Source organism: Rhipicephalus sanguineus, chromosome 5 (assembly GCF_013339695.2).
Source record: "Rhipicephalus sanguineus isolate Rsan-2018 chromosome 5, BIME_Rsan_1.4, whole genome shotgun sequence".
Classification (NCBI taxonomy): domain Eukaryota; kingdom Metazoa; phylum Arthropoda; class Arachnida; order Ixodida; family Ixodidae; genus Rhipicephalus; species Rhipicephalus sanguineus.
The window spans coordinates 145,967,345-145,981,463 of NC_051180.1; the positions used below are offsets into that span (position 1 = coordinate 145,967,345).

Sequence of the window (14,119 nt, forward strand, 5' to 3'; positions counted from 1 at the left end):
ATTCCCTAATGATCTATTCCGTCACGCTGATGATAACTTCCAGGCCGACTGCATCTTCATAGACTTTTGAAAAGCATTCGAACGTGGCGCCTTACAGAAAACCTTTCATGACGTAACGTAGATTCCTTGTCACCCATGGCTTGTCCTTTCGCAAACGGTCATCGACGACACTTCATATTCCGTTACTGGCGCTTCGTCCGGGTGGGTATTGCGTCCTCCATTACTTCTCATATTATTAAAGACTTGTCATCCCAGATGGCTGTGTGTTGTGCGGGAAAATCCATTCAACATAGCGCGCTTAAACGTGACCTCTACCGCATGGAAAATGAGTTTGAACAATAGCAAATACAAAACCGTGACTTTTAGCCGAAAGCTCCGAAACTCCATCTTCACATAGTCGAACGATGCACTCTCAACTACAAATTGCTACAGACAGCTTGGTATTAATTTAAAGCCTAACCTATCGTGGCCCGTGTACATATATAGAAAATATAAGCGCCAGAGCAGCGCAAGACATTGGACTATCTGAAACGTAATCTTCACAGCACAATTACTCGCAAGCTCACCTATACCAAACTTTCGTGCGCCCTCAGCTAGAAAGTGCATCTGCCATCTGGTCACCTCACCAGGATTATCTCACCGAATCGCTTTAATCTGTCCTGAATAGTGCCGCATGCTTCATTGCCCATAACTATAACAGATTATCTGGCATAACAAAAATAGAGCAATCACTTCCATATCTTCAGGCTCGTAGGGATACCGCTCTAATCAGCTTACTACACAATTATATCGTGAGTCCAACCGAGCTGGCCTGTCTCGTACAAGACTTCCATTGTGGTATCTCCTGCCATACTTCTCAGGATTGGCAACGTGCGTCAGTTATTCTGCGTGGTGCATGCCTGTGTTGAAAAGACGTTTTGCAACCATTCATCCGCTCGTCACATCAATTATTTCAGTCCATCTTTTTCCAAAATCAGTTTTACCGGCTATGCTTGAAAGTCCGCAGATTTCTTTCTTTCTTTTTTTTGCTGTTCACTGATCTCAAAAACATTTTCAACAAATCTTCTTTTCTGATATGTGCCAAGCGATACGAACGTAAATCATTCGGTTTTCCTGAAAATGAATTCTAAAGATTGTTAGCCGGAATCACGACTTTAAATGCAGGCCAGCCTGTTACCACACCGTTATTTCGCGCGTCGGTGGGTCAAAAAGCAAAGGGCGATCCTTCAACGCTGAAATTGTCGCTGTCTAATTCCGAAAAGCCGACGCAGCTCGATCCAGCGTCGGATTACTTGGCCAACTTTTCTTTTATAATGGCACAATTACACGTATTATTTAACACATTGTTTTCGGTCATTTAGAATTGTTGACGAGTCTCTAAGCAAACTGAACCACCCTAGCAGGACTATCAGTACAATTTGAAAACTACAATACGGTTAAAGCTCGATCTGACGAAACCCAATTTTACGAATTGCCCGATCTAACGAAGAAATTTCCATTCCCCGGCAGGGAGCCGTAGGGTTAAACGCTGTCATCAACTCGACTTAACGAATCTTTCGTTGCAGTCAACTCGATTTAACTAAGTTTTTCCGTAAATAAGTGAGCAGGAATGCAGTGATTTCTTTACAATTTTCACACAGCAGGCTTTTCTTTGGATGTGCGCTGTAACACTATAGCGTTTAAACATCTAGCCCACCAAGTCACGACACTAGTTTAAATTTGACGAGGCTGCAAGCCGCAGTCGGTAGAGCTTTTACATATCAAATGGCGCTGGGCGGTAGTGGTTTCTTGCCCCTGCCAATACTCTCACAGGAACACGGCGTTTGCTTTCGTTATTTAATGGTTTATGCCACATCTGGTACTGATCGTCTGCTTGGAACTTTCTTGCTCTGCCTGCTCGCACATTAACTGCATTCGTTCTCGCTGTGTTTGAATATCGGTAGCTTGTCGTAGCTTCGCGTGACCGTCTACCTCGCTTGTGTCGCCCGGACACGGGAAGAATTCATGCTGAGTTGCCCTCGCGGACATCTCAGACGCGCAGGCGCGTATTAGTGGGAAATAAAATGCCGCGGTAGCTTTCCGGTTATGCTACGTTACAATTTAATTCGAAGAACCCAAAAATCTCTCCCCCAATTTTACGAACTACCCGATGTAACGAAATAATCGAGCGCCTTCATCACTTCGTTAAATCTAGATTAAAACGCTATCCTAATATGACCAAAAATACGCCGGAGTTCTTCTCTAAATGCACGCGGTATACCGAATAGTAATCCTGTTACGAAGGCTGCAAAAATAAGGAACAACGAGAAAGAAGCGGCTTCCTCGACCGATAGCGGAACCGGATAGAGTGTAATTCACGCGACCTCCACGCTGTCTGGTGGCGCTGCGATCGCTCGCCTCCATCGGTCGAGGAGCGAAAGAATGCAGGCCGACGTCGTCGTGCGATGCAGGGCAGCGGTCCGTAAGTACGCTTGCTGTTGTCTACTGAGAATGCCAATTAATACTTGGCGTGCCACTGGAAAGCGAGCGAGTGATTTTTCTGGATTCAACTCCTGATGCTCCCCCCCCCCTCCCAACGTGTTCGTTACGTGCGGTATTTTCGTGAGTTACCTATATCCGTCAGGGGCGTAGCCAGAAATTTTTTTCGGGGGGGGTTCAACCATACTTTATGTATGTTCGTGCGTGCGTTTGTATGTGTGCGTGCCTATATACGCAAGCAAAACTGAAAAATTTCGGGGGGGGTTTGAACACCCCCAACCCCCCCCCCCCTTGGCTACGCCCCTGATATCCGTACCAGAACCGATGTTTCGTAATAACATTAAACTCAGTGGCGTAGCCAGAATATTTTTGCGGGATTGGGTGCGGGAGGGGGGGGGAGGGGTTTAAGCACTTTTTATGCAAGTTCGTGCGTGCGTTTTTATGTGTGTGCGTAGACATACACCTGCCCAATTAAAAAAATTCGGGGGGAGGGGAGGGTTGAATCAGAGCTTCCTGCAAGATTTCATAGAGGGAACTGTGGAGCTGCGATCATTCAGACACCATGAGAATTATGGGTAGTAGGTACATTAATTTGCCTAGTCTTCGTGCTTGCGGCTTCGAACACACTTGTGGATTTGTTTATTATTGTGTTTTTGCTTTTGTTTCTGAAAAAAGAATGACTCGTTGTGAACCTCGTGAGCTGATTGGAACTAGTGAGCCTAAAAGGGTCAATGCGGTGAAGTAGAACTGCTGAACACCTTCAATAATTACCAGTTTTAAAAGTCAAATAGCCTCACGGAGCCGGTGGAACGCAGCTTAGGCAAATCTAGGTATTATATAGCCATCATTCCCATGCGGGCTTAAGCGCCATGCGTTGCAGCTCTCATAGACACTAGCACCAGATTTCCCTCTAGTGTATCATTAGGTAACTCTTATGGTCTGGGCCCCAACCCCCCTCCCCCTGGCTATGCCAGTGATTGAAATGTCTAGTTGCATGAAATAATCAGGACGCCATGTCTTGTCGGTACAGAACTCTTTTTGGGCAGCCGACGTGTCCCGTTTCGTACGATTTCCCGGTGCCAACGTTCGCGATATCGTTATCAAACGGGTTAGTGAATTCGGTGTTTCCCCGGATAGCAAATTTTTCCCGCGTTTTTTTTTTTTTTTTTGCTGGCTCGTAAACGTATGAACGAGGTGTAAATGGCGTCTTCCCGAAAGCTCGAGCAGGCAGAAATTGTTCCCGCAATCGTCCGTGACGTAAAATAAACAGAAATGAACAAAGTGCGTATACTTGAGCGACTTTCTCTGTCTTTATAGGTGCTTGGGTGTGAGCATCGCAACTGCGTCAAGTGACGATGAAGCCCCACTCGAAGAGAGCCGCAACCTTGTGCTACGCATGCGTACTCGCCCTCGGTCTGTTCCAGAAACGTAACGTACTCGTTATTGCATGGAATGTGAACCTCTGCTTATTTCACTAGCTTGCTAACATCCCAAAGGTTGCGGGATCGAATCCCGTTCGTGACGGCTGCATTTGATCACAGTGTGTCTTAAAATTCCTGCCGTCACAGAAAAAAATTATTATGAATGCAGCGAGCAAATATCGCGTTTCCCTTGAGGATTTATGGACACATGACCAAGATTTTGGGACGTATGCACGTACAGCCATCTCTCGTCAGTGACTGCGGTGGCCTGCCGTAACTGAATGGGAAATAGGCGAAAAAAATGATATCTAATGAAAAAAGTTAGTTATCAAAAACGACTCCCGGTTCTATACAGTAGAGACCTATTTGAACATTCTGTTAAAATTACAGTGTCGCACTACAAACCGCGTGGCTTTCCAGAGTGTTCAAAATTTTACACTGGGGTTCCATGTGTTTCTTATGGGCGGTATTAAATTGTCCTGGGAAGCCACGCGCTTTGTAGTGCGACACTGCAATTTTACGGAAACGTTCCAGTAGGTATCTACTGCATAGAATCCCGAGTTGTTTTTGATAGCTTGCTTTTTTCAAGAGATATGGTTTTTTTTTCGCCCATTTTTCATTCAGTTATGAGTTCAGCCAAGAGATGGCGCCACGCACAAATGTCCCTAAATCCTGGGAATGTATTTTTTGAAGCACATTGTATGCATGCTGCTCGCTATTCGCATTGTTTCTAACACTGCTACTTTACAAATTTTATGACCGCCAAGAAAACCTGCAGACTTCAGTGATCCCCATAGGAGAAGTATTACATACATTTTACATATAGCATAACGTCAGTACATCATGACTGCGGTCATCCTTTGCCGCAGACAAGATATGCATTACACGCATAGCAACCAGACATCTCGGCTGCGGTCGTCTTTTGCCGCGAATTACCTGCAAGATAACAGCAGGAAACAGAAATACTGAAAATCATGTCGAAATATTTTACTTGCATCTGGCTCATCACAGCACACAACCAGTAAAGGGATACATATTAGCGCAAACTAGGACACAAAGACTTGCGAAAAAGGTAGGAGGAAGCAGAAAGGTCGGGCGCTAAACTTCAACTGTTTAGTCGAAAGATGAAGCCAGGAAAAGACATCAATTTTCAAATCAATTTGTGCAGCGGTTTGCTCAATTTGCGCATCAATATACCCCACTGTCACTGCTGTTCGCGATTCTTTGAAGACAACTAACCGTGCGCGTTGTGTTTGCAGTGTAATAGTTTGGGAAGGCTGGGTGATGGACGTATCCATGGAAACATAATGGCGACACGAAGGTAGTGAAAGAAATGACACTCGCGCTCTGCAGGAGTGACTGAGGCTAGCATCGTTCAGACGGTGCTGGACAAGAGCCATCGGCTACTGCTGAACATGGCGGCCAAGATGCCCAACCTGGTGCCCCGCATGGACGCCCAGGAGTGCCTCAAGAGGACCGTCTGCGAAGCACACAACAAGCCCGGACGGTACGGGCTGATCGGCATCGCGCTGCAGCTCTTCTTCCCGTGAGTCTATCTTCGTACAGTCACGTAGAAAAGGACAAGCCAAAATTTTATTCGTGATGTTCATGAGTATTAAAACACGCGGTGGTCCTGACACTCCCCTTTAAGCTTATGTGCACACGTCCAAGCCTTATCCTTCTTTCCAGTTTCGTTAATACAACGCTCACTGCGATGCTGATACATTTCTTCTTAACATTATTGACAGTGAGAGTGACCCCAGCAATCACCATTTTGAATATAGACCTGAAAGACACAAAAGAAACTGCGCGCGACTGATGTGTTTTTAGCGCCGCTACAAGACCCGTGAACGAAATAATGCCGAACCGCGGCGGAACGTTTGCAGAGCTGATGTTCGTGCTGGTCTCGGCCCCTTTCCTTTGCTCGGGAAGCCGCCGCTCCTGCAGTTAACGAGACACTGGTATAGAAACAGCCCTGGGTTTTTTCACGCTCGTGAATATAAGCGAAAGGGGAGAGAGTGATAAAGACTCGAGGGCTTGGCCGTTCCGTTCATGGATTTCACGCACGAGAGGTTTCTTCAATCGTGTGCAGTGACGTAGTTCTTGTGGTTACGCTTCTGGGGGCTCTCGGAAGCGCAATTGGTCCCTTTGTTACCCGGGAACCTGTTGTAGAAGGCTTCGACAGGTCGGACTTATCACTTGTTTCAAAAGATAACGCGAGGCGAATAAAGCAAGCAAAAAATCAAGTTTGCCAAACAAACATGCCTTGGCAGTTGGCACTATCTGCAATGTTCCAGTTTGCGGCAGTGATTGCGAGCTTTTTATAGCTCATTATTATCGCTGTGTGTCGTCATACATTTCTGTCTCGTGTCCATGTCCTTCGCCGCGCTACAACGAAGATTAAGAAAGGACCCACTACCAGCTAGCCTACGTATACAGCCTTACTAAGCTTATTAACGCGATAGCGTTAAAGAGCTCGTTTCGCAGAACCTCCTGTGTCGGCACCGTTGTTTGGGAGCGAAAAATCAGGATTGTCCATGGCCGAAAAATCAAGAAAGATGCAAATACCTCGGTTCTAGTAAGAATTGAACCCATGCCTTCTGTGTGGCAAACAGGTGTTCAACCACAGAGCCGCGCCATTACCCGAGACTGCTTCGAAAAAAAAAAAAAAACACTATATGGATGTCATGTAGTGGGAGGCGCGTCTCTTTGACGCATGTAATAGTGCGTGGCTGCAGAAGCGCAGAATCGCGCCAGGCGTCAAAACATGTGAACTGCGCAACGAGCGGGTGTTTTAAAGGTCTACCCATTACAAAGCCCTCAGGCATATTTAATAAGCAAGAGCAAATAGACAACCACTCATTCGTAGCACGAAGCCACAAAGAAATCCATAAGGATTTCTCAGAAATTAAGCCTCTTAGTCGACGAAAAACTCGTCCTGGTCCGGGGTTCGAACCCGGGACCAACGCTTTTCCCGGGCGGTCGCAGACATATTTTCAAGTATGAACTTGTCGGCTAGTTGGTTTAACATATCGTTAGGAAACCAGCGCGAAAGACCATGGACAGTAAACGTGTGGTTGTGTGTGTGTCTTTACTGTCCTTTTCGTTCGCGCTGTTTCCCCTACGACAGATGTATTTAATCATGATCATTAGCAAAAGCCTCAACAAAAGCAGCAGCTGCGTAGGTTCACGTGTTGCCTTACGGACGCGTAGTGCGCCCTTCGTTGATTCGCAAAACGAAGGATTATGGAGTAGTGGGCACTTCGCAACTGTACTTCCACTAGGCGTACTTGGACAATTTGAAACGGCCAATTTTACGGGCGCAGAGGTTCGTTTCCTTACGGCATGGTTGGGGCACCCACCGAAAACCCAATCGAGGCTAGCAGTTGAGAAAGCGATGGGCACGGGGCCCGATTACGCTATCGCGTTCTAATCTTGAAGGCTAAGCTCAAGCGTCCTCCAAGATTTTACTTAGTACAGCGTGCATAAGCGGTTGCGGCGACTAACCGCTACGCGAGCGTTGCTGGCGTAATTTGGGCGTACGTACGTATGCTGCTAAAGCTCATTTTGCGAGCGTTGCTACGCTATCCACTATTCCGCTGCGGCGTTGCGTATAGCGGAATACCGGACAGGCTCAACAATTCTATTGGGTGTCGGCCCCATTTTCTGAACGGCAAGAGAAACTTACAAAATGATATGACAACGCTTTAGAAGGCTGTGATCGAATGCACCTTTCAAATTATTTATAGCTAATAAACAAATTGTAAATGTGGCGAGCACTCCGTGCAGCACAACTTAACCAAGTGCCTTTACGTCGTGGTGATGAGCGAGACTCTGTTTGTAGAATGTGGTAGCTTTCTTTTTTTTATATATAGCAAAAAAACGTACAAAATTGGCTTGAGCACACCTAGATCTGCTGTCGGACTAAATTAACATGTCACAGTTATAGTTACTACCGCTATGAAGCCTATGAAGTGAAAGTCTGTGCACTACTGTCACGAAAAGGACACACCTAGGAAATCGAACGAGTAATTAAAACGCACATGAATTTGACTTATCCACAGCCACACTTCAAGATTTTACGTATTTCAAGCCGGAGCTTTAAAAAATTCACCGACGATTACGATACTCCCTAACGCGAATTCTGAGCGCCGCTTCGTTTTGGTGCAACGACAACTATGTTTGAACTTTTGACTATCCGCAATCGTAGAGAGGTAACATTCGTTACATATTGACACAGAAACTGCCAGTGCTGGAGTGCTACGCACACCACTCTGCATCACAGGCGTCGCGAACCAAGCGAAACGCCGACATTCTACGTTACGAAAAGCGAAGCCAGCCGCAGTGCACGTGCCAGCCGTGCATGCGCACGTGCTGCGACCGAGGGGCCAGCGCGCGTGGCGGAGGAAGAAAGCGAGGCTAGAGGCCAGTGGCTCGTAACATCGACAAACTCCGCGTTCGCTCTCTTTCGTCCTCGTTCGCTCCCTTTCGCACTCTTTCGTTCCATCGATTACGCCCACAACGCCAACGTCAACGGCGACGCCGCTCAGCGCAGGATTGGGCGCCTAAGCGCTGAGCTCTAAAAATAGCAGGGAGAAAACATATTTCAGCTTTCAAGCACAAGTATTTTGAAAAAGTAAATAACGCAATAACAATTATGTTATATATAAGACTTTTACTTATCCAGCATTGGCACAGGTTCGCAGCATGCCTCAACAGTTAATTTCGTGGGTTTTCGTTTGCATTAGAGTGCATAAGTTCTATCGACATGTCTATGCAATACAAAGATTGTGCTCATGGCTGAGAGGTCCTTTAGTGTTCTGTGCGAACACCGACAAAGATGTATAACGCATACCTACATGCATACAAAGAACTTTATTGAAAGACCAGAGGGACTAGTGTAAGGAAGTGCTAAGGCCCCCTCAACCAGTCGGCGGCGCCACCAGGTCGTCACCGGAAGGTGAAGACCCTCCGCGATAGCCCGGGCCCTCCGGACAGCCAGAAGTTGCAGACCCAGGTCCGAGCTGTGTAAACTCCGCCGCCACGAGTCCTCATCACATAAACCCGCCCCACATTCGCGGGGCACTGCCAAAGCATGTGAGTTAGCGAGCAACTCTCGAGGCCACAACGAAGACACTCGTCTGGAAAGTCCGGCTCTATCCTACGATACGTTCGCGGGCAGAGATATGTGCCCGTATGTAGGAGTCTAAAAGTGATTCCCTCGGCTCTGTTGAGCCTAGCATTGGGAAGGGGAAAACGCATACCTAAAGCTTATTTTCTAAAAATTGTGCTTCTTGAACCTGTAAGCATTCACCTTATATCTATGTTTCTTTATCATTCATCTTCGGTGCATACTTTACAGAATATCTTTTGTCAGTTATGTTGCCTTCATAACACAGTTCGTCTCGCCAGTTCAATTCCCGCTTGCGCCAGGAAATGCTAGCTGTAGAAATTGTGTATCTGAACTATAACGAGGAACAGAACAAGCCTTAAATATTCTCTTCCACCTATAACCTACATACCTAATACCTATGGGATGGGCTCCCGGCCGAGAATTAAAATTTCGCGCCTATCCTGTCGACAAAGCGCGATATTGCTTCAGTCTGCAACACATCCAAAGTGACATCGCAGAGGGACACAGACGCAGTACTTTTCGCATGCGCGATTATTTGCGCGAAAAATTTCGCGAAACTGCATTGATCTTACTGTGCCAGCTATCTGCCGGCATCAATTGCTTACATTTTATTTCGGATTCCACATTGTGCACACACTTCAACATCAACAGACCTGGAAAGCGCCAGAATAGCTAGCAGGAGACCGTAACGGCAGGATAAGGCCTTTGTCCTAAAGCTACGCTGTTAAAATCTGACGCCACAAAATAATGAGAGCAACGTTCGTTCAGCGATCTCGGTGTTCAGTTATGTGCACATATTTGGCAGCTTTCAGAGTGATTATACACGGGTTGAAAGCTTTCGATATGTATGAGTGACTTGTTCGGACCTGACTGTATACATTGCTTGTACCCGCTTGGGCACTCACAATAAACTATGCAAACCTTACTTGATTGACGTTGCTTTTGCCAGTCGAGGCCAGTTTGGTCACCTAGCGATAACTAGACACCCGAGCCGCGATTTAGCAACGAGCGCTACTCGATCACGGTGAGATTTTGTTTATTCTCGCTGCGATTTAGCAACGACGATAAACAAAATACCACAGGGAGCGAGAAGCGCCGTAGCCCGACCCGCGCGAACGAGTACGCCAGCCATAGGCGTGCGCAGGGGGGGGGGGGCAAGGGGGCGAGAAGGGGGGGGGCGCAAAGTCAGCCCTATACATTGTAGGGGGGGGGGGCGAGAAGAGGGGCGCAAAGGCAGCCGCATACATTGACATAATAGGGAAGGGGGCGCTGCGACGAACCTTCGCCCCCCCTGAAGGGGAACCCTGCGCACGCTTATGACGCCAGCAGCAAGAATGCGGTTTGGCTGGAGGAAACAACTTTATTAAGTAGTAGGGAAGGGGGGAAAGGGAGCCAGGACATGGGGGGATGCTAGGTCGGGGCCCAAGGGGCCGCGGCTGTCGCCGTCCATTCCGCCAGCCTGGACTGAGTGGCCTGCTCTGGACATCGCAACAATGATGATTATAGTACTTGCAGCGCCATCTCTCCTCGCGTTATTGCAGCTCAGTGCGCGGCCACTACCCTTTACATTGAAAGGTACAGTTTCCGATTTTGTAAGTGGTTGTAGATGTTTTGTGTGTTCAGAACAAATGCTCGACGATTTAGAATACGATTCAAGGAGGTTAAAGGGGTCATGAACCACTTTTCCAAGTAATGATCTAATGGCCTCAGTATCGGAGTGTACTGCCTCCCGAATCGATTGCCACAAAAATTTCTCGAATCCGTCAAGAATCAGCGGAGTTACGGGGGTTTGGCGCACGCTCCCAGCGCTTTCTCTCTTTTCTCGTGCCGACGAGCGCACTGGAAGCTAGACAGGGAGGGATGGCATGGGGGAAAGAAGTTACGCCAGCGCGAGTCATGAAACGCGATCGCTCTCCCGCTGTGATTCGCTTGGGCGAGTGCGGCTACCGTGTACGGAGGAGTGCGGCGCCGGCAAGTGGCGGCACCCCGCGGCAAGAAGCGCATCTGATCCGAACGCCGCTCTCGATTTACGTCGGCTATCGGCCAATAAGCATGCTATGTCTCTTGCGACGTACAGCGGACAGACTCCCCGCCCACCGACGAGAGTGAGAACCGGCCTCTGTTTGAAAAGAGGGTGCCTGGGGAAACGGCAACTTCGCGCTCCGCTTGTGGCCATTACGCGGCGCGCACGACTGTAATATTTGGCAGAGCAGTTCATAGCCGTGTCAGCTTTCCGCAGGATGTGTTTTTTCAATCAGCCCAAGGGGTGCTTCATGACCCCTTTAAAAGAAATTGCTGGAGTGGCAATCATTGCTCAAGAGTGAAGCCGTGCGTATTAAAAGATGGCGCCTGCGGCCGCCATCTTAGTAGGGTACGATAAACCATCGGCGTTTTGCGAAAGAAAGGTAGCGTTTTCCTCGCACGCCGGACGAGTTTAATATGGCAACTTTTACGGGTCACATACTGCTTCAAACTTTTTGTGTGTTAATAGTTTTCATTTGTAAGCCTCGAAGCCATGGCAAATTTTATTGCAGATCAGTCGCCAATCTCCTCTCGATGGGTTGTTTTCGTCAGCAACAACGATCTTTTATTTTATAATTAACGCAGTATTCACACTAACAGATCAAAGCCATTTGATCTCTAAGTAGGCACCACCAGAAAAGAGCATGTTTCCGTGATTTTTGGTGGGCAAAAGCTGGCTTCACTTTTGCTGGCAAGGCTTTGCGAGAGCTTCCACTCAAGATTTTTTTTAAAACCTCCTTGGTACAATGTACTCGACTATGGGAGAGCATTAAGCTGTCCCGACGAACATCACTGTACGGAGTCACTGTACGGAGTCGCAGTGTCGGTGGAGCCAAAGTTAATGGCAACACCTCGCTTAAGTGGCTCTCAAATGCCTCCCTGTTTGCTCTGGTTACATTTCAGAGTTCGGCTGCTTATCCGAATAGTTTTAGTGTAATCTAAACCATTAAACGTTTCGCAAAAAAAGAAATTAAGTTTTAATTTTATCCTTTAAGCAAACCACAAGATAAAAAAAATGCTTAGAATGGTGCTGTTTGAATGTCTGCCATGAATTCCTCACCAAGCAAAAAACCGTTTCAACGAAAACCTAGCGGTCGCCAGCGTCGCAAATTCCTGACACGGCTAGGTATACCACCATACCCCCAACACTTAGACGAGGAACTGATAGGCGTGCCAGAAATCATCCGTCGCATGATCTCGGTCGCGCCTTTACCGAAAAATATGACGAGAGAGGAAAACACAAGAAGGAGGGAAGAACGAGTCAAGTGGCTTAAGAAACAATTAACAGCAAAGACAAACGTCATATACGTTGACGCGGCCAGATACAACTGGGCGAAATGCGTAGCCACAGCAGTTGACTGGGATTTTAAGACGGTCACGAGTGCCTCTCTATGCACTTCCTCAATTGTCAAGGCGGAGTCCTTTGCCGTAGCCTTGGCCATTAGAGAGCAAGAACATAGAGAGGAAGAACAATCAATCATCATCTCAGACTCCCAAGAGGCGTGCCGACTTTATATGATCGGACGCTTACACGCAAACATAATTAAACTGATTGGACCTAACTTAACCAAGAGACACCGGCTAATCTGGTGCCCCGCACACGCTGGCCTAGATGGGAATGAGAGAGCGGACGCTTTAGCTCGAGATTTGACGAACCGAGCGGAGCATCAGCCCCCCGCAATCGAGCCCCATTTAATGGCCCCAAAAGACATTCTCGCTTACCACCGGAGCACACGGCAAAAATATAGTGCCCCCCATAAATCGCTTGAAGGGGAAGACGCTACGGATCTCCGCAAGGTGCAGACGGGAGTCTTTTCAAATTTATCGCGGCTCAGTAAAATACATCCCACGTTGTACCATAACACTTGTCCGTGGTGCGGCGGTTTGCCAACCTTATACCATATCTCGTGGGAGTGTGACCGAAAGCCAGCGAATTTAAACTCATTTTTAGGCAGCAACATTGTAGGACGTTCGGAGCAGTGGGAGGCACAACTTGCGAGCTCGGACCCAAAGGTGCAATTAGCGCTTCTGAGTCAGGCGAGCGGCGCAAGCCAGTGGGGCCCTGGACTTGGGGCCCCAACCAACAGTCTCCTGAGTACCCCCTTTTCTACCCATTCCCTCAAAATAAAGTTTTGTTCTTCTTCTTCGTATCGCGCGGATCCCGAGAAGCTGTATCTCGCGACCACCGAAACGCGAGTTTTGCATTAAATTTTCACAAAGTCAAATTTTTCTGATGTGTACAGTCATCCATGTCGGCTTTACATCTTGTCCTCGACGGGGCTTGTATTCCACTGCTGGGTGATTCCACGTAAATCGAACAAACGATGGCTGGTGAACCTCTTAAATTTATTTCAAAACGTTATCTAATATTGCCTGATGAGTGGAAAGAAGAGAGCCGCAATTTATTTTTTCGCCAAAAGTTTCTTCGAAGCACAGAAAATCAATAATGACGAAGAGGTGGAGTGGAGCGCTCATCCGCTTTTTTGTTTTGGCCAACTTTCGTTATGAATTGCACAAACTCTATTAAAGTTAGGTATCTGAAATTTCTTTAACTAAATATATGCATGTTTTTGCTTCTGCTCAGGTATTTTTAGTTTTTATGTGTAGTGTAGATGTTTTTATAAAAAACCTCAAAATTGGCCCAGCAAGCGTTATTTTCTTTACTTTGAGGGTCTTTATCTCAAAAAAGCCTTGTATCAAAGCGACAAAAATTCTGCATTACGTTCTGCGCATACTTATCTACCAAACTGCCGAATGTTATATTTATATAGCTTTTCACTAAAGAGATACGATCGGGCTAACTTCAAGAAAACACCAAACAATGGAAACTACTGACGACAATTAAAAAAAAAAGCATTTTTTTATATTTCTTAAGCTTTGGCCGCTTATTCTCCTCCACATCAGCTTTCACAATCATTGAAAACATATTGCATAATTTCGTTGCACTAATAGTTACAGCACCTCCTATGAGACCCTTAGGCAAGCCTCAGCGCACCATGCATGTCTGAAGATCCGATGCGTCCATGCTTAAAAAATAAGCTTCTTAATCTAATTTTTCGCTAGT

At 46.9% G+C, this 14,119-nt stretch overlaps 1 protein-coding gene across 1 annotated transcript in view; it reads left to right on the forward strand.

Moving 5' to 3' along the window:
• The first annotated feature begins 2,404 nt into the window (after positions 1-2,404).
• The window catches only part of LOC119392981 (uncharacterized), a 58,136-nt gene continuing 46,421 nt past the window's right edge, over positions 2,405-14,119 (forward strand). Inside the window, exons 1-3 of the mRNA XM_049416058.1 lie at positions 2,405-2,461; positions 3,796-3,891; positions 5,253-5,445. Of these exons, the coding sequence (XP_049272015.1) occupies positions 3,834-3,891; positions 5,253-5,445 (251 nt within the window). The 5' untranslated portion in view covers positions 2,405-2,461; positions 3,796-3,833. The remainder of the gene's footprint in view (positions 2,462-3,795; positions 3,892-5,252; positions 5,446-14,119) is intronic.